This window comes from Solanum verrucosum, unplaced genomic scaffold (assembly GCF_900185275.1).
Source record: "Solanum verrucosum unplaced genomic scaffold, falcon-dt-bn FXZP01000080.1, whole genome shotgun sequence".
Taxonomy (NCBI): Eukaryota; Viridiplantae; Streptophyta; class Magnoliopsida; order Solanales; family Solanaceae; genus Solanum; species Solanum verrucosum.
In genome coordinates, this window is record NW_026020097.1 from 1439173 (window position 1) to 1460193 (window position 21021).

Here is a 21021-nt window from a genome sequence, read left to right on the forward strand (position 1 = left end):
AATATAGTGTATTTACACTCTTGGAAGCGAGTATATTCACACATTTTCCGAACTCAACAATAATTATGTCACATTAGGGGTTTCAAATATTGTGTTTTAATAAGTTTAAGAATTTAATTGATAAAGTATAGAGTAAGAGGATTTCTAATACAAACTTATATAAATACAAGGGTTTATCAGACCATTTCACCAAAATATTATAATAAAACTACTCCATTGATTACGAGAACAAGCAAGGATGAGAAGAAGAAAACATTACTAATGACAATTGATTCAAACTTTGTATTGAATCATGAAGAAGAAAGTAATGAATTTCATGTCTTGAACTCTTCTACGCTCTCCCCCAAAGCTTCCTAGGTCAAAAGTTCCTCTAAAATGTGTTTATAGTCTAATTATAACGTGTCCCAAAAAAAATTGAACGAAAATAGTCTTAATTGAACGAAGTCCAAAAATCAGCCTTGTGCAGCTTACTGCACAACAATGCTAATCTTTTCTCACTTTCTGCCTTACCTGTGCAGTGAGGGGCTTCAAGTGCGCCGCACACACTTTTTTTGCCACATTTCACTTTTTCCTTTCTTATTTATGACTTTTGAGAGGGAAACTAAATATGACTTTATTTGAGATAGAAATCAATGGATAATCATGGGATATTATCAAGGCATAATTTCTAACTCGGTTCTATGAGTTTTATATGAATCTATGCTAGATTAAAGGTTAAACTTGATGATGTTTAAGAGGATTTTTATAAAAGATCTACATGTTAGTTTAGGCAGCTTGTAAGTGATTCTTGATCAAATTTGGATTGCGAATATAAACTATTGATCCATGAAACGAGAACTTACCATTAAGGCATGGTTTTTCTACCTCTGACATTATTAACCGAGCGTTTATTTTAACCCAGTATTGGTAAATTGGCAATTGATCCGAGATTGAGGAATTTTGGTGGTTATTAGCTCAGTTTCAAAGAGGGATGAAATCTAAGGCAAATAATGATTAAATATCCTCTTTATAGCGTGTTTATTGCTACATAGCTTCATATGTTGAATACTGATATAGAAAATTTCTTCTAATGAAGATGTGTTGAGTTTTCTTTCCTTCACTAACCCCCATAGTTGAATAAGAAAGTCTTGTCTCTAGTTCAGGGAAAGGCCAAGTTATTCACGAAGTTTTATTTGCAATTAAGGTTTTATCAAGTGTGTATAGCCAATGATGAACATATTTCTTTTCTCTTTTGTTGGCTTTGCAAGTTCATGTTGTGCATCCCTGATCACTTTCTTTTGATTATCTCTTTTTAGCCAAACTACTAGCTTCTGGGAGTACAATTATAGACTCATTCAGATTGAGAGGGACAATGAATTTTTATACAACTTTGTGAGAAAGGTACCTATGACCAATTATATGCATCTTCTTCAAAGTTCTATATTTCTTATGAAAGGAAATGTAGGCATTTGTTCTTTAGAAATGAACTCTGGAAACTACTTTTGAGATATTGATGGTGGTTAACTTAACAGACTGTCATGTATTAGTTAGTCGGTTACTTAGCTGTTAGTTAAAGTGGTTAGTTAGTTACTAATGATATATATCCGAAAGAGTCAGTGAAATCTGATGAGTCCGAGATTTAGACTCATTTATGGCTTTGTTTATATGGATTTAGTGTCCTCAAATGCTTATTTTGTGCAAATAACTGATGATAAATCTTTGATTTTCAGGAATATGGGTTGAAGAACAAAGCAATGACACTAACTTGCAAAAAGGAACAAAACGAGCAGAAAAAAATGAAGAAAGGCAAGCCTAGTGATCGCCAAGTTCACTTGGTGAATCGTCGAATGACTATATGTCCGCCCAAAGTTCTAGTGTGCCAAGCCCTGAGGGAAGAAACCAAGTCGGTGAGAGAAAGGAGCAGTTGGTGGATCGCCGAGTAGTTTTGCGATGCAGTGCTAGATCGCCCAAAGTTACAGACTTTGAGGATGCTGAATGCCAATGCAGAAGGGCGATAAAAGTGACCAAAGGGCGGCTCGCCGAGTGGTTCGGCGTGCCCGACTTACTTCGCCAAATGACTCTTCGCAGCATATTTTTGGCGACTATAAATACATTTTTGAACATTTAGTTTAGGATCTTTTATCAATTATTCTTTAGAACAATTTTTTATTAAGTTTTTAGTATCTGGAGATAGTTTTCTCTAGTTTTCCTTAGCTTTGAAGGATTGAAGAAATTCACTTTTGATAAATTGGAAGTGGGTCTTTGAGAATCTTCAAATTGGAGCATTGTAAGGACGAAATCACTCTTACTCAGTTGATGGATAATCAATTTGGTAACAATTTTTACCTTTTTATGATGTCTAGCTAAATCCCAATTCTTGGGGTGTGATTATGGACTGATTTAGCTTATGGGTTTTGCTAATTGTTAGTGTAAATGTTATTTAAAAGTGAGTTCAATCAAACATATTGGTTTAATTTAAGAATTGTATAGTTGCAAATGCAGTTCTATGTTTGTGTTCTTGGCTTGCTCGAGAGAGAGGTTTTAGAACTAAAATTATTGATTGATGGTTTGTAGGTATTGGGTTGACCTGGGTTCAGCTCGAGAGAGTGAATCCTAAACCCAATCCCAGACATTCAGCTCGAGAGAGTGAATGGATTAAAGTGTGGGCTGGTTTTATTTTGCATGCTTGTTGATGTTCGAGAGAAATCATTTGATTCGGGGTAAATTGTTCGAGAGAAAATTTACCTCCACTATAACTGAAACGACCCCAAAAATGCCCGAAAATGTGCTTCGGAAACACCTATAATTGTAATTTCCATATATCTCAAAATCCGTGCATGATTTCGGAAATTCGACTTCATATTCTTATTCAGGGGGTCAAATTGAGTGGGAAATGGGTCTAACCCGAATTTTAGAGCAACCGTATCAAAATTCGAAAATCGCAAAAAATGCGATTTGGAGGGTCAACTTTAAAGGGGCATATCTCTTAGCACACAAGGAACTGGAAGGGACACCACCTATTAAATTAAAGCCCTTTGAGTTAGCTTTCCAATGCAATTGGTTTCACCTCATTCCGAGTTAGGATGAAGGAGTTATGATCATTTTCGTAAAACCTATCCGGGCAGAATTGCAATTTCCAGAGAGCTAAGTTACTGTAGCGGGCTGGGGACGTTTTTCTTTTATAAAAAAAGGATATGTCCCATACTTAGTTATATTTCTTTCTAGCTTCAAAACACTCAAAAACACTCTCTAAGCCCTCTTCAAAATTTCACCAAGATCTTCAACCAAATTCAAAGATCTCAAGCTCTAATTCCGGATTCAAGACTCAATCTCAAGCTTCAATTCTCCATTCCAATCTTCATCAAGGATTCTCCAAAGTTGAGGTATGTGGGTTGATTGTGGAAACCTTCCTTTCCACAAGTCCAACCATTTATCCTCTATTTTACTTCAAGTTTATGGGTCCTTATGATCATTTATGAACTCTTGAATTATGGAATTACTACTACACATTCCATTATGGTCTATTTTTGCATATTATCATGAAATGGAATTATTATGTGATGTTTATGGTTTTCATGCTTCCATGATCAAATTATGAAGGTTGACATATATATGTATGTTGTTGGTGGGCTGATTTATATGTATTTCGGAATTGGTTGGACTTAGTACTCTTGAAAGACATAATTTTATCTACATGAACAATAGCCCACCATGTGTTTGATAAAATGCCATTGATAGAATTCTTAGGAAATAGAATGTCCAATGTACGTCCTATGAGTCGGATGGTCATATAATCATTGAAATGATGATGAAATGGATACATGTATATGATTTTCTCTATATAAGTGTTGTGAATCGACCAAGCCTAGCTCGGGGGGTTGTAGGCCCGGGTAACCGTATCAAGGGGTTGGTACCTTGGTTGCCTAGTACGGGGGGTAGTAGGCCCGTATAACCACATCGAGGGGTTTGTACCTTGGTCCCTAGCTCGGGGGGTGGTAGGCCCGGGTAACCACATTGCGGGGTTTGTACCTCTTTCGCCTCTCCAAGGGGGTGGTAGGCCTTGGAAAATACTATATTGATGGTCACTCACCACACATGTACTACGTCCCACTAAATATGATTTTTATGTAAGCATCATTATACATATCATTTCTTTAATATGCTATCTATCGGGTATGATTATGCATTTTTCCTATGATGTCCATATATTGTAGCATTGCATTTCATCCGATATACTTAGTACATTCAAACGTACTAACGCATACTCTATGCCTACATGATGTCACCATGTAGGGACCGGAGCACCGCTTGACCATCCTCCTCCGCGTGGCTAACACGATTTCCTATCAAGGTTATTGGTGAGTCCTCCATTCCGGGGACGTTGCTCATGATCTTTTGCTATGTATAAGACTTTTCTTTTTAGTTATGTTTTGACTATGAGGGTAAGCCCGGTAGTTTGTCTTGGCCCCCGCTAAGTACTCATGTTTAGAGGTGGTGTTGGACAAGTTGTGTATTATGCTTGAGCTTGACTCATCTATGGTATTTATGTATCATTTCTTCTTTTTTTCTCTTGCTCCCTTAGTCCCGATTTCCCCCTTTGATTATGCTTATTGCTTATGGTCATTTTAATTGCTTCCGCGACCAAGGATGTGTAATGATACGCTATGAGGCTTGTTTGGGGTTCCTTCGGGTTCCCCATTCGCCGGTCACGTCTAGGCCCTAGGCTTGGGTCGTGACAATAGCCTAGCCTACTCACTAATATCCAGCTATTTTCTAATAGTTGCCATTACCCATATGTCTATATTAGCCTATAATCGATCACATCCCAAGAATCTGTCTCATTATTGTTAATTTGTATTGTTTGTGACTGTTGTTTGTAGTTGGATATCCAAACCAAAACTCCCCATTTGACATTAGTGTCGCCCCTTAATTTGAATGATGTTTTTATTCGATAATTTCTATTCCTATGACTGATTTGAACACATTCATATTTCCCAATTAAATTTGAAACACGTACCACTCCCTGTGGGATTTGATCCCAACTCATTTAGTTGGGTTTTATACTGATTTAACAACCGTTGACGCTTAAAATTGAATGAAGTGTCTTTGAAACGTTAATTAATCATAATTACTTTGATGTTTATAAAAAGGAGTAGAGTAGATGCAATTAATCATCAGTGTACATTTTTCTTCAGTTTCAATGGAACATTATTTCCAATCTTTCTCTTCTTTTAGCTTCCATTAATGGAGCTTCTTAACATGGTATTAGAGCCAGCCGATTATTGTGAAGAAGATCCTTGAAGCTGAAGAATCAGTACAGTCCAACATCTAGAGGAATTCCTTCATAAAATCTAGAGTTTGAGAATTTCTCAAATTTGGTGATTTTTTTCTCAATTTAGTGTGTTCGAGTTCAGATCTCAACTTTTCTCATCTTCGAGTGAAGTAATATGGTGATTATTGAGAATTCAAAAATGCCAACTTCTGAAGGAATGGAAACAACATCAAAGAAGCTGCAGCTAGAAGTTCAACTGCTCTTAAGGGACAAGTCGATCCAAATCATCCTCTCTTCATCTATCCATCTGATACTCGAGGTGTAGCTCTAATTTCTACTTAGCTAATTGGTACTGAAAACTATTCTCTAGGATCAAGTACATGCGTATTGTGTTACTAGGAAAGAACAAGCTAGGTTTTCTATTAGGGAAATGTAAGAGGGAATCATTTTGTGCTAGTCTTCATAATCTTTGGGAGAGATGCAATGCTATAGTTCTAGCTTGGATAATGAATATTGTATCCAAAGATTTGCTTAGTTATGTTATCTATGGATATGATGCTCATAAGGTGTGGGAGGGCCTCATAGAAAGGTTTGATAAGGTAAATGTTTCTAGAGCATTCTATCTGCACCGGGAGATAGCCTCACTATCCCAAGGCAAAAGTTCAGTACCAACCAATTAGTCTAGGTTAAGGGAACTTTGGGATGAACTTGATGCTCTCATACCTCCTTTATCTTGTGCTTGTCCTGAATCTAGAACTTATACTTAACATTCTCAATTGCAAAAGTTGTGGCAGTTCCTTATGGGATTAAATGAGTCTAATGCTCATGTGAGAAGTCAAGTATTGATGATTGCACCTCTGCCTAATGTTAATCAAGAATATGTCATAGTTTTGAATGTTGAAAGTCAGAGAACCACTAGAGTAAGCTCATCTAGAGGAAGCTTAGATCCAACTGCTTTCCTTAGCAATAGGGGATATCAAAATTATTCAGGAGGCTCTAGTTGTGAATATCGGAATTCCTGAGGTTCTAAGAATGTATATTAGAACAACAGCTCATTCAATAAAGGCACCACCTACAAACCTAGGGAGAGCTTTGTTGAATAGAGAAACAATTATGGAAAATCCAATCTCTATTGTGACTACTTTCATTGGAAAGGTCGTAGAATTCTCACGCCTAGGATTAGAGAAATCACATATTGTAGTGATTATTAAAATTATCGAGTACATACTCTTTATATAAGAAGTAAATTGTAGAGTCCTAAGCTAGATATATTTAGATTCCTACTACAATAACTATTATTGCTATAATAATACTGCAATTATAAATAATCTAATCATAGTCGTAATTAATCTTAGTCAAATTCAGCTAGTACAAGAAGTGGCAGCCTAGCCGATATAAGTAGCCAAGTCCTAGTGTTACTCAACTCTGTTGTTCACGTTTATTGGACCAAGTTGTTCAACCTGTTCCATATATTCAGTTTTCGTTATCTTTAACACTTCCCCTTAAGTTAAAGAGTGGAGGAATGGTTACTCCTAGCTTGCTTAAAAAACCCAGAAAAAACTTATTTTGTCAATGCTTAGGTATGAATGTGATGTCAAGTCGTTGCTTGTAGTAGTTGAGCAGATTGATACGAGTAGTCCCACCTATAAAAACAGAGTAGTATGGTTATTCCTACCATAGATTTGACATGCCTCAGTATTGTTCCTCTCCTTATTTCCACTTGGGAAACTTTGATTGTTTGGAGAACCTAGTACATATTGATTGTTTTGAGAACCTGTTATGTGTCCTACATGCTTGAAGCCTCTTTCTCTGGAATTAAAGTTGTTGGTTTCTCTTCCCCGCCCCTTTGGGCAGAGAATACCATGTTCTGGTTTTGTTGTGACACATTATCTTCATCTTCCCTTATATCAAAACCCCTAAGAGCATTAACAAATTGATTAAGGGTGGGATATGGTGTCTTACCTAACATGACAGTCTTGAAGGTTTTGTACTTGAGGCCTAAACCTCTAGAAAAATCAACTACTTGCTATCTTCATCCACAGGTTTGTGAATGGCTGCAAGACTATCACATATGCCTTTGAATTTCTTAATGTATTCATCAATCTTTTTGGTTCCTAACCTAACACTTTGTAGTTGTTGTTTGAACCGAAACTCCTTATATTTTGTTACTTGAAGATAAGCTTCTTCCAACCATTCCCATACATCCTTGGCAATTGAGCAGCCCACAATTAGGTACAGGTTTTCTTTTGTCAAGGTTCCTGAGATCCAACTCCTTCGCAACACATCTTTCTCCTCTCAATCATCAATGTTGCCACTATCTTTTGCATCCTTCGCAACCGCTACAGCTTTTCCAACAGTCTGTCTAGTAGAACAACCATTTTTAGTTGGTTCATTCTCTATGATATGATAGATTAGTCTCATCACCTAAATCTATTGGGATATTTGTGCCCTCCATATGAGATATTTTGTTGGCTTAAGTTTAATGGTGCAAGCGGCAATGAGGTGGCGAAGTGAGGAAATGGACAGAGTGTTGGTAGAGGCGGCCATTGCAGTTGAACTTTTTTTTTTATCAATACTCAGAGAGTGGAAGTTCTTATGTGCTCCGATACTATGTAGAATTCTCACCTAGAGAAATCAATGATTGTATTGATGATTAAAATTGGCGAGTACATATTCGTTACATATGGAGTGAATTTTATAGTCCTAAACTAGCTATACTCAGAATCCTACTACAATAACTATAATAATATTGTAATTATAAATAATCTAATCCTAGTAGTAAACTAATCCTAGTCGTCTTCAACTAGTACAAGAAGTAACAGCCTAGTCGATATAAGTAGCCTAGTCCTAGTGTGAATCTAACTCCATTGTACACGTTGATTGGATCAGGTTGTTCAACCTATTCCATATCTTCAGTTTCTTTTATGTTCAACAAAGCTCACAGTAGAGATATGTTACAGGCTTTATGGCTATCCAAATGGCAAGAAGAAGAGTGAAACTCCTCGAAAATACGCTAGCAATGTTTCTACAACTGGTGTGAATCATGTTTACTCATAGGCTCGTAGTACTACTGCTCCTGCACCACCTGCCTCCCACATTCATATGTCTACAGTGCCAGTGGTCACTCCAGATCAATACAATCAAATACTCTACTGCTGAAGGGAAAAACTACTGAAACTACTGCCAGTATAGCAACTTCTCCTAATTCCTTAGGTATTATAAGTACTGCTCTTATGTCTAATATGACTAATAACAGTTTGATAGTTGACACAGGTGCTTCTAATAATATGGTTCACAATTTGAATGTACTGAATCAGTGTAAGGAGTTGACAAACGGGAATATAACTAAGGTTAATTTGCCTACAGGAGGTCAAGTTTCAATCATTCACATTTGTAACTCTATAGTGTTCAAAGATAAAACAGTGCACATTGTTCTATTTATTCCAGAATTCAAGTATAATCAACTCTCAGTTTAACAACTGACAAAGTAACTAAGATGTGTTGAATTGTTCTTTCCTGACTTTTGTACATTTCAGGAACTCTTCAGTGGACAAGTTCTGAGGATTAATAGAGAAGAACACGGTCTTTATCTGTTGAAGAAAAGTATTGACAGGATCAAGGAAGACTCTATAGTTTCATCAAACTCTCTTACTTGTACTATTTCAAATAATGTCAACAATAGTTGTTCAAATTCTGTTGATTGTGTCACTTGCTTGTGGCATAAGAGATTAGGCCATGCTCCTCTTAGAGTCTTGAGAATAATAGGAAGCTTGAATCCTATGGAATTTCATGATGATCAATGTATTGTATGTCCTATTGTCAAGAAATCAAGATTACCCTCTCCTTCGAGTAACTCATTGCCACTTTGTGCATCTGACATTGTACATGTTGATCTATGGGGGCCTTACAAAGTTCCTAATCATCATGGTAAAATATTTTTTATGACTAGTGGATGATTTTTCTAGGTTCATATGGATTTTTTCAATGATAAATAAGTCTGATTCAATTGTTATTCTGAGAGATTTCATTGTGATGATCAAGAACTAGTTTGATGCATCTATCAAGTGCTTCAGAACAGATAATGGCACTGAATTCTGCAATTCTCAACTTCATAGTTTGTTTAAGGAGCATGATATTCTTCACCAAAGCTCATGCATTTACACCCTTCAGCAGAATGGTGTAGTTAGAGAAAACACAGGTTTATTCTTGACATGCCTAGAGCACTGAGATTTTAGGGGCATGTTCCATTAAGATTTTTGGAAGAATGTGAATCCATAGCTGTGTATCTTTTTAATAGTTTGTCATCTGTATCGTTGAATGGTCAATCACTTTTTGAAAGTTATACAATAGGATTCCTTCTTTACTTCATCTAAGAGGTTTTGGCTCTCTCTGCTATGCTACAGATGTGAGGAAAGGTGACAAATCCTATCCAACAATATTTTTACGCTATACTTCTTCCCAAAAAGGTTATATACTCTTTGACTTAAATTCTAATCACATGTTCGTAAGTAGAGATTTAGTGTTTAAGGAGGATATCTATCCCTTCAAAAATTTACCCACTTCTGATTCTGCTTATTTCCTGTACTTGATCTTCCTACTGATGATGATCCTATAGTTCCTAATGATCATGTGCCTCTTCCTACTCCTCCAACTGTGGTTGTTCCACCTGCAGATCCTATACAATTAGTTGAACTTGTTCCTCATCTACCAGTAGCACAACATGTTCCACCAATACCAAGACATTCTTCATGATCATCTAAACCTCCTGTATGGCTCACAAATAATGTAGTATCCACTAAGTCTGCTCATCATTGTTCCTATCCTCTTTCTCAGTATACTCCTATGATCAGTTGTCCCCTGCTTACAGAGCCTCTCTTACTTCCTACTCACCAGTGTCTGAACCCTCCTCATACAATGAAGCTTTCCATGATAAAAAATGGATTGCAGCAATGGATGATGAAATCAAAGCTTTGACTTTAGAATCTGACTTGGTCTATAGTCCCTCTTCCTCCTAATAAGGTTCCCATTAGGTGCAAATTAGTGTATCGAATAAAGTATAATTCTGATGGTCAAATTGAAAATATAAAGCTAGATTGGCTGTCACGGGGTATAGTCAACAAGAAGGCCTTGATTACTTAGAGACCTTCTATCCTATGGCCAAGATGGTCACTGTAAGGTCTATTATGGCTTTAGCTTCCCCTTGCAGTTCGTTTGTGTTTCAAAGGGATGTTCACAATGCATTCTTGCAAGGTGATCTCCTAGAAGATGTCTATATGCAGATTCCAGATGGTCTTGCCAACCAGGGGGAAACCAGATGGTTTGCAAATTAAACAAGCTATTATATGGACTATAACAAGCATCAAGGCAATGGAACCTAAAGATCAATGATTCATCACTTGATAAAGGGTTTGTTCAATCTCACTATGACTACTCATTGTTCACACAAAAGATTGGGGCAGATTTGATTGTTATCTTGGTGTATGTATGATTTCATGGTCACTTGTTCCAATCTTATTCTAATCTAACAGATAAGAAAAGACATACAAATGAGGTTCAAAATGAAAGATTTGGAAAGCTGAAGTACTTACTTGGCATAGATAAAAAGGAAATTATCATGTGTCGAAAAAAAATGACTTAGAGCTAATCTATGAGATGAGGTTGTCTGGAAGCAAACCAACTTCTACTTCACTAGAATTCAATGGCAAGCTTACTTCTGCTGACTATGATAGATGCATCAATGTGAACAAGGATGATAAATTACTATTTGAAGACTCTGGAAAGTATCAAAGACTAGTAGGAAGACTACTATACTTAACCATGTCCAGACAAGATATTGCCTTTGTGGTTCAGGTACTCAGTCAATTCATGCACTCACCTAAACAATCTCACATGGATGCAACACTTGGAGTAGTGAGATATATCAAAGGAACAACAGGTCTAGGTCTGTTTATGCCTAGTAAAACAAACAAAGAACTAGTTGCACGCTGTGTCTCAGACTAGGATAGCTGTGTGGAGACTAGAAGGTCTGTTACTGGCTATGTAGTAAAGTTTGGTCAAGTTGTGATCTCCTGGAAGTCTAAGAAGCATAATATTGTCTCAAGAAGCTCTGCAGAAACTAAATTCAGAAGCATGGCAACAACAGTAACTGAGCTAGTTTGGCTAAAAGGATTATTCTCAGAATTGGGAGTTGAAGTGACTTATCCTTTAAAACTATTTTGTGACAGCAAAGCTGCCACTCATATTGCTGCACATCCTATATTTCATGAGAGAACAAAGCACATTGAAATTGATTGTAACTTTGTAAGGAAAAAAAAAATACTTGGAAGGATTGATACACATTCAACATATAGGTACCAAGGAACAACAAGCAAATCTGCTAAAAAAGGGTTTGTGTAAGACACAACATGATATTTTGGTTGACAAGCTGGGAATGAAAAATGTGTTTTAATCCTCAGCGTGAGGGGGAGTGTTGAAGCTATGCAATTAAAGGAAAGCTAGGTGGTTAACTTAACAGGTTGTCATGTATTAGTTAGTCAGTTAGTTAGCTGTTAGTTAGAGTGGTCAGTTAGTTATTGATGGTAGATTAGAAAGAGTTGGTGGACTTTACTTACTTTGATGTCTATAAATATGAGTAGAGTAGAAGCAGTTAATCATCACTGTACATTTTTCTTCTTCTTCAGCTTCAATGGAACAATATTATCAATCTCTCTCTTCTTACAGTTCCCAGTAATGGAGCTTCTTAACATTTCTCCACACCTTTTTTTGTTTGCGAGGAATTTGTTTGTGTAAACCATAGAAGGAGACAGGAAAGAGAGAAAAAAAGCAGCTCGATTTCATCACAGCATTTCAAATATAATGGTTGCATGCATAAACAATTAAACACATCTAAACAACTGGATTCTTTTATTCCTTGTGCCAATGCAGCTCTTAGAAAGTGAAATTGAGTAATATTAAGAATTTAATATCTCTGGTTTATGGTAGTTCTTACCTGCTTTGAACTTGCATTTACAATTTACTCCAGTTTCCATTCTCATTTCATTTTAACTAACAAGACATTAATCATTTACAGCAAAGATTTAATGTACCCATCAACCAAAATGGCTGCTTGTCTTACATTTACAGAGAAAGACTAATCAAAATGACATGCTAAAGTTACAAAAAATAAATATTTAGATCATTCTCACAGAGTGATAGACCATTAATTCCAAATGCGAGATCACTACTATTAGCAAAGGAGCAATTCAATCAGATATATCCTTTGGAAAGCCAACAGGGACAGCCGAAAGGTTAGCTATGTCTTGGGAAAAGGCAATGAATCAATCTCCGTCTACCGTTTTAATACACTCCATTGTTCTTCTGAAGAAGCCAACTGATCCATGAAATCTGGACTGGTGAAGTAAAAATCCTTCGATTTTCTGTCATTTTTCCTGTTGAGTGAATTTTTTCAGTTACACCAATGAGACCAGAAAACAGGAGACAATTGTAGGGAACACATACCTGGTTTCTCTTTGTCTAGTGAGGAGAACTAATATACCAAACCCTACAACTAATGCAATGTTCATTACCTGAAAAATATGAACAATAACAAGTATTAGTCTCACCTTTGAAATTGTTCATCTTCTCTTGTGATCAAAGCAAAAGAGGATAATGCACTTCTGATGGTTCTACGATTGTCAGAACCATGCATTATATATCCATGATTTTCTTCAAAAGAATATATCTTATACATAATACTGAAGCAAAGATAAAGGATAGGGTAGAATTTCAAATTTTGCACCTAGATATAAAGAAAATGAGATGCATAGTTCAATTTTAAAGGTAAAGAGGCAAAACAAAAATATTCCGATCAAACCATTGTAGCGCTTAAGGAGGCTGTACTTCCCTAAGTTTACAGTTAGATAGCAGACATCCAAGTAAGTAGTATCAAAATGTATGAATCAAAATAATATGCATGTCTGACCTGTCTAACAGGCCCAGAAGAACCATTTTCTCCAAAGCTTTTGGACTGATTTCTTGGCTTTTGTGGCTTCTCTCTTCCTTTCTTTGTCATGGAGTCACTTCTACGGAAAAAACTACGCTGCTTCCATGCAAACAATAAAAACAGTTACCTTTGCAGAAACTTGTTCAAGGAAACAAAAATTTTCCTAGAGGGCCAAATTTTCTAGCAGTTAACTTTATGATACAATGATGACATGATCTTTATGAGGATTTGGTAGTACATTGTTGGTCAAAAAGATATACGTGATGAGTTTTCCATCAAATTTACCACTAAGGATAGTGGACTAACTTCTGGAATACTATTGAACCTTTACCTTCCCTGTACTTTCCTGCATAGAAGGTCTCTTATTACTTTGATGATCATCTACTCCAATGCGGCAATCTTCTGATAAATGCACTATGTTTTTGCCTGCACTTGTCATACATAGACGCTTTTTGTTATCCGGAAATATCCATGCACCAGAATTTTCAGTGTCATAAAGTTCATCTTCACGGCATGCTATTAGTTTTGGTTTCACATTTGAAGCCTTTTCAAAATGTACTTCTGGTAAAGTCTCTGATCTAATTTCTCTGCTTCGTTTCTCTGCAACTGAAGGACCATTAAAAGAATCTCGATTAGCAGCTAAATTATTAGCTTTCAGCACATCTGGATGAGCCACACTAGTTGTTTGGGAACTAGTAGCTGTTTCCAGGTTGGATAATCTCATCAAATCTACAGGTGAAGCAGCAACAGTTTTTGACTCCTTTTTAGCAGATACAAAGGTCTCCTGCTGGCTTGAGCCTGCTTCGTTAAATCGGACAATATGCACACTAGACTGCTTCAACTCTTCATGGAACACGGGTTGTTCCGTACCGACAAAATCTTGCTCTGGAGAACTATTTTGTCCTCTTTTGCCAATATTTATTTGAGGCTCTGACAAGTCAACAGTATTAAGAGGTCTTTCTAGTCTTAGTGCACTCATCTTATTAAGCCTTGAAATGTTGTCTGAATCCAACTCTTTTAGGGAGCCTCCGATTCCAACTAAATTTGGTTGGGATTTTGATGCTCGAGTTCTTGTAAGAGATCTTCTCCCCTTCTTCTGATGTATGCAATCAGTTCAATATTTTCCAAGTTTTATGTAAACAAAAGAAATAAGGTTATCAGCTTAAGAAGTCCAACATGACGAATTTCACCCTATAATAAGCTGGAGAGTAGAAGTACCTGAGTAAGACCAGTTTCAAAGGCACTTATCATTTTCCTGACACTGCTAGGAGTTTTCTCCAATACACCTTGATCGTCAGGTTCATTAGACAAATCAACAATATTCTTTTGGGAAACAGACTCTTTCTTGGCAGCAACATCCACCTTCAACATTGACTGAGTGTCTTGATCCTCAGAATCAACATTCCTTTTTTGGGATATGGACTCTTTCTTTACAGCAACATCCATCTTCAGCATAGACCGCCCACTTTGATCCTCAGATTTATTAGATGGATCAGATAAAATCTTCTGTTGGGACACAGACTGTTTCTTTCCAGTTACATCCATCTTCAAGGTGGACTGTACATCTTGATCATAAACAGGTTTTACAGAAGCAGAATCATTCTGTATTAGCTGAGTCTGAAGCTTCTCAGCTGATGGACGGTCAGGTTCAGAATATCGTTTTTCAACCCCTTCTTTTACAGGTGAAGATGAGTTTACTTCACTTCTATCTGTGGCCATTCTAAACAGGCAGATTTGCTATCAAAACTCTTAGCAATTTACTCAGTTATAAATCATTAGATAAAAAAAAAAAATTTGACCTCATCAACCTACTAAACATTCTCTATGTAGAAGCTGTAATTCGCTAAATAAAATTCTCCTACTTTTGAATTACTATAATAAACTAAGGTAAAATCGAATAACTAAAAGGTCACCCAAAAATCTTTTCCAAAAATTACATAGTCCTAAATTTGTTCCTATGTCTTTCTCCCATTAATATAGTTCTTAGAATGTGTGATCAAACCTGAAAACTCCCTTGTGATGGGCAGCGACAATGCAAATGTATCTCGCATAGGGACTGCAGTTCCTTTGTATTTAACAATTGTCACAGGAACTTTGTCTTGTTTCTTCTTCAAAGCAGATTCTCTCTACCAAATCAATCGAAATATCATTACACATAAGCTGATAGAATCGTCAAGGCTAATAAAAATTGAAAGCATAGCAAAAAGGAAAAAAAACTTTTAAGGACTTGTAAAATCATTTTAGTAACTCAGAGTGGGAACATGTTTGAGGTTAATAAAACTTAGTAAAGAACAGTATAATATTACCACATTACGGATTAGGTTGCGCTCATCTTCACTTAGACTGAATTGCAACTTCATATGGACATAATGACCTCCTTCAAGTTGGAAAACATCATCCCAACAACCCTTCTCAACAATTGATAAGGTCTCAACTTCTGTCAAATACAAACTTTTTTGTCACCATTAGCATCAAGCATGGAGCACAAATATGATATATATATATATATACCTTTACGCGATATCTCATTTCCTTCAACATCCTCAAGTCTAACAACCAAATTATCACGAAATGTGGTTAACGGACTGCAAAAGAAGAATCAAATTTCCCAAATTAATTTAATCATGTTTTGTGCTGAAACCATAAAGATAAAGAGGTGATAGAATCATTACAAGGAGAAATCTCCCTTGTCCCACGTTTGGTACGTTCGCTTCCCCATGGAAACTACAAGAAAGCATAAGAAACTCCAAATCAATTCGAAATGTAAATATACAACACTAAAAAAAAGAAAAAGAGGAAAATACTAACCCCATAAGCAAATTGAAGAAGATGAAATATTCTTGAAATCAAACACTGTGTAACACCAAACTGAGTTAAAAATAAAATAAAAAATCATTTCATCAAATATTAAAAGAGGGAAGCATTTAGTACCTGAAACTTGGATTGTTCCTGGCATTTGGGAGAATTTGATATGTTCCACCAAAAAAAATATTATCCCTTCAAGTCAAGTGTACAACATAATTCAGGGGATATTTTCTTCTCTTTTTTTTGTTTGATTGTAAGTGAGAGTGTAACCTTGGAAGTATGACTTGTGTTGTCTTGGATGGAAGAGAAATTTTGGTTGGTCATCAGAATGCAGATGTGGATGAGCTAAGAAAGATGATTGGGTCCATTAAACACCTCAAAGGCTATGAGTGTGTGAAACAAAAAGATATTTTGTTGGGCAAATTATGCAAGATATAGATCAGAATATTTAATCATTTTTTGGGTTGAATTTATAAAAAATACCTAAAATGGTCATTCAACCATATTTTTTGAGAAAATAGTTGAATGATTTTCTAATTTATTATCGAATTTTTGACTACACACTTATGCTAAATGAGAATTATTACCTCTAGACTATTTTAAAGTAAAATTAATTCCACCCTAAAACGTCATCACCAATCAAGTATCTTGTGGTGAAGCACACACGCTTGACACATGTATTTCACCAATTAATCTTTTTTTTTAAAAGAAAAATCTCCTCCTTCTTCCTTTCCTCCTCAATCAGTTTTTCAATCACAACCATTGTAAAACATCATTTTTTACCTCAAAAAAATTGTATATGTCTAACAAATCAAAATCAAACCTAATGGCAATGACCTTACACCTCAAAACCAATATTTAAATAAAAAATAACATCATTTTTACACTATTCCTACAACTCAACAAAGGTTTGAACAAATCCAAAAATGGCAATGACCTTACATCTCCCACCCTCACCCCCTCTTGTACATAAACCTTTTAGTAGGCAAAAAAAAAAATTTGTAACATCAATTTGAAAAATTCTTTTCCCTTCTTTATTCTTTTTCTCTCTAATTTTTTCATGAATAATTTATTAATCTGAGTTTTTTTCTTTTGATTCTTAATGGGTTTTTAGGATAAAATAGAGGATCCTTCTTTAGAAAATGTAGAAAAAATTATTTTCGTTTTAGTTCCTTTTAATAAGTTCAAAATTACTTTTCTTTGTTATTGTTGTTGTTGTTATTGTTGTTGTTGTTGCTCTTGAGTCAGTGACTTGAAAAGAGAAGAACTTAATGAACATGCTTTTAAAAATGAGTTTAATACGTTAGATGTATTCTAAATAAGTTTATTGAAGAATTATTTGTTCATAAAATGCATTAATTATGATAATCTTTATGTCATACCTTCATTGATTAAGCTTCAACAATGATAATGGTGGAGGATGTATATTTGTATAGATAAATAATAGGAAAGAAAGAGAAATAAAAAGAAAAAAATTGGTAACTCACTCTCTCAAAGAAAGTGAAATGCCCTCTTTATGTCAACTCAGCTCTTAAGGGGTTATTTATTACAATTTAAAGTAGTTCAAGGGGTGGGGTAATAGGAATCTCATAGAGTATAAGTGTGTAGTAAAAAATACGATAATAGGTTGGGGGATCATTTGACTATTTTCTCTATTTTTTTCATAAAAAATAGCCAATCAATATTTCTTTCTTTCTTCTACTTCTTCGTCCTTTTTCTTCCGTGTCTTCCTCATCTTCGTCCTCCTCCTCCTTCTTTTACATCTTTTTTTCTTTTATATCCTTCTTCGTCTCCATCTTCTACCTCTTCTTCATTATTTTTTTCTTTTTCTTTAAAATTTCACGTACCGCAAGCGTGAATCACTTCAAGTATTTGCAACAACTTACTAAGATATGGTGCAAGATTAGTGTACCTTATTGTTCCTGTAACACCTTGGATTTGAAAAGAAGTAAAAATTTACAGTTTCTAAAGATTTGGTGCCAGTTCTGACGGTCCGTAGGTTGGACCATGGACCGTAGTGGACCTGTGGTTTGCAAGATCAAAAGTGCAGAAAATGTCTAGTCCCAATACTCTTTTACGGTTCACCAAGACGGTCTGTCATTCAATGTATGAGTCGTAGGTAGGTCTCGTAGGTGAGTCACAGACTTAGTGTAATTTTGAGGGCCAAAAGTGGGACTTACGGTGGCCATGTATGGACCGTAGGTTGATCGACGGGCCATACATGGGTCCCATTATTCGAAGGCCCAGAAAAAAATTTCTGAAACCATCGACGGTCAACTCAAACGGTCCATAGTTGGACCTAAAGACCGTGGGTCCAATCGTCGATGGGGTCCGACCGTTATTTTAGAAGGGGCTTTGGGTCTTTTTGTAATTGTTTTAACCCAATACTATGTCATTTTGCCCTCTACCCTAAGCCCTATATAATGATTTCAAACCCCCAAATCACCCAATTCAATTCATTCTCTTAAAATTCCAAAAGTTGATCAAGTTCATCCTCTCAAATTTTCCTCTCTATAAGGAAGAAGATGAAGTCCATGGTTTCAAGATCAAGTCTCCAAATCCATCATTAATTGCAAGCTTTTGGCATCAAGATATGATAGTCTTCACCTATGGAGCTCTTTCCTCTATAGGGTTCCTAAATTCTACAATTTTGTAAAGGTAGATTCCCCAATCAAACTAGAGTTTATTCAATTGCCATGGGTTCCTTTATGAAACACCTCGGATTAGAGAAAGGCTAGAAAGGAGTAAAGAAGGGCAGGTCAAGAACCTAGATGTGGACCATGGAACACTCCATGGAGCCTCTAGACGAGTCGTGTAGGGGACCACGATCCGTTTGGGCGATCGTAAGGGGTTCCTAAGGTTGCTCAGATGAGTGTCCCTCCCATGGATGCTTAGACGGCCCATGCTGAGGTTGACGGGCTGTTCAAGAGCTTGTCAAGTCGCCACTTAGAAGGGGTTTTCTCCCTGAAATGACCCAAAAGGTTCTTAAAAATGTGCTTCGGAAGTTATCGGAAACTTGTTTAGCTATATCAAAAAAATCCATTTCGTTTTTCGAAAATCCGACTTCATATTCTTGTTTAGGGGGTCAAATTGAGTGGGAAATGGGTCTAACCCAAATTTTAGAGCAACCGTATCAAAATCCGAAATTTCCAAGTGAAGCCTTTTTCGAGGGTCTACTTTGGAGGGTCATATCTCCTAGCACACAAATAATTGGGTGGCCCATAATTTATCCATGGAAATACCTTGGAGTTAGCTACCTAACGCACTTCGTTTCACCTCATTCGGAGTTCGGACGAAGAAGTTATGCCCATTTTCGTAAAATCTGTCCGGCAGGAAATGCAATTTTCAGTGAGCGTTTTTACTGTTCACCCGCCTCATTTTTTTTTCTAAGTGTTGGACCATTTTTCCAAAGGGCATATGTTATTTCCTATATACCATTAGTTCAATTCCCATCTCTAAAACATTTCCCAAAACACCTCTCCCATACTTAGACACATTTTCTCTCAAGTTCTCTCAAGAACCCTAATCCAAAACCTTCCTCAAGATTGAAGAGACTCTTGCTCCAAGTTCCAAGCTTCCATTGAAGACACTCTCAAGACCTTCATAAGAACTCAAGGTATGTGGTGTTGAACTCATGGGCCCTTCCACCCATAGTCCCTAGACTCTATTCTACTCACTAATTCATGGTTTAAGTTAAGATTCATAAATTAGTCTTGTTCTTTGTAATAATTTCCTGCACATTGAATTTTAAACATGAAAAGTGATTGTTTTGAGCATGTTGTGACTCTAGAACTTGAATCTAAATTTGGAATGGATGTGGAGATTTTCATGTGGTATTGTGGTTGTTAAAAGGTGTTGTTGTAGGTTGTTCACTGGTTTGGCTGCATAATTACTACCCTATTTTCCATGCTCTTTAATTCCATTACATGCCTTCAAGGTGTTTGACAAAATGTCCAACTATGGAGAATTGATGAATCGATGCTTTAAAGCTTGAGTTATGAGATGTATGACAATCCAGAGATGTGTTGATGACAAACTAAGCTTGTGTATATGTTCATTCCATACGTGAGATTGCATTAGAGCCAAATGGGAATTTCCTATATAAAGTGTTGCATGACCATGCCCGGTCCGGGGGGAAAAGAACCGGACAACCATGTGAGAGGTTTATATCTCACCACCTAGGATGCTTGGGGTGTGACCAACATCAACCATGTGAGAGGTTTATATCTCACCACCTAGGATGCTTGGGGTGTGACCAACATCAACCATGTGAGGGGTTTATACCTTGCCACCAGGGTGTCCGGGTGTGAACGGCATCCCCCATCCTAAGTTGAGGTTATAGATTGGTTGGATCATGCATACACATATGATATCTACTATTAGTACAGATTTACTTAAACATGTTTTGACTTCACTTTGATCATGCATCCTCATATTGTTATTCATAATGCCTATGAAACTATTTCTTGTATTTCGATTGTGTCCTTGTCTATTGTTGTGTTGCACCCCGCATACTTAGTACATTCCAAGTACTAATGCATATTTTGCCTACATGATGTCACCATGTAGGGACCGGAGCTACTCTTGATTCTTCTCTCCATTCACGTGGCTAGTACGGTGCTTATCCGAGTTTGTTGGTGAGTCCTCAATGATTCGAGGGCTATGTTATGTTTCCTACTCCTATGTTTTGAGACTTTAGCTTGCAATTGTATTTTGACTATGAGGGGAGCCGGTAGTATGTCATGACCCCCGTCCTATCTATGTATGTAGAGGTGTGCGTTGGACAAGTATTTTGTAAATGAGCTTGACTCTTGTTCTATGATGTCATTTTGAAATGGTTTGCCCTTAGTCCCTATTTCCCGTTAATTAATGTTGATTGTACTTCCGCGACCGATGAAGTGTGATGACAAGTTTGAGAGGCTTGTTTGGGGTTTCTTCGGGTTCCTCATTCGCCATGTCACGTCTAGGCCCTAGGCTTGGGTCG

General features: G+C 36.5%; 2 protein-coding genes across 2 annotated transcripts; one reads left to right on the plus strand and one right to left on the minus strand.

The window, feature by feature from the left end:
• The first annotated feature begins 10413 nt into the window (after positions 1 to 10413).
• LOC125824855 (uncharacterized) lies at positions 10414 to 11647 on the plus strand. Its single transcript, XM_049504204.1, has 3 exons — positions 10414 to 10568; positions 10921 to 11101; positions 11252 to 11647. The coding sequence occupies exons 1-3, from the start codon at positions 10414 to 10416 to the stop codon at positions 11645 to 11647; spliced, it is 732 nt and encodes a 243-aa protein (XP_049360161.1).
• A 749-nt stretch (positions 11648 to 12396) lies between these two features.
• Positions 12397 to 16284, minus strand: LOC125824860 (uncharacterized). The gene is made up of 11 exons (XM_049504208.1): positions 16164 to 16284; positions 16041 to 16085; positions 15905 to 15956; positions 15744 to 15817; positions 15539 to 15669; positions 15235 to 15358; positions 14451 to 14941; positions 13564 to 14328; positions 13212 to 13328; positions 12749 to 12816; positions 12397 to 12678 (listed from the first exon to the last, which is right to left on the minus strand). The coding sequence occupies exons 1-11, from the start codon at positions 16186 to 16188 to the stop codon at positions 12579 to 12581; spliced, it is 1992 nt and encodes a 663-aa protein (XP_049360165.1). The 5' UTR covers positions 16189 to 16284; the 3' UTR covers positions 12397 to 12578.
• Between the last annotated feature and the right edge of the window lie 4737 nt (positions 16285 to 21021).

What these genes read in the sequence shown, in the direction of transcription:
- LOC125824855 (XM_049504204.1), top strand. Translation starts at nt 10,414, where the DNA reads ATGGTCACTGTAAGGTCTATTATGGCTTTAGCTTCCCCTTGCAGTTCG. An exon ending in AACCAGGGGGAAACCAGATG is followed by an intron (nt 10,569 to 10,920) that starts GTTTGCAAATTA and finishes GTTGTCTGGAAG; the next exon opens with CAAACCAACTTCTACTTCAC. An exon ending in ATATTGCCTTTGTGGTTCAG is followed by an intron (nt 11,102 to 11,251) that starts GTACTCAGTCAA and finishes GTCTCAGACTAG; the next exon opens with GATAGCTGTGTGGAGACTAG.
- LOC125824860 (XM_049504208.1), bottom strand. Translation starts at nt 16,188, where the DNA reads ATGCCAGGAACAATCCAAGTTTCAG. An exon ending in AGGAACAATCCAAGTTTCAG is followed by an intron (nt 16,086 to 16,163) that starts GTACTAAATGCT and finishes GGTGTTACACAG; the next exon opens with TGTTTGATTTCAAGAATATT. An exon ending in TTCTTCAATTTGCTTATGGG is followed by an intron (nt 15,957 to 16,040) that starts GTTAGTATTTTC and finishes GCTTTCTTGTAG; the next exon opens with TTTCCATGGGGAAGCGAACG.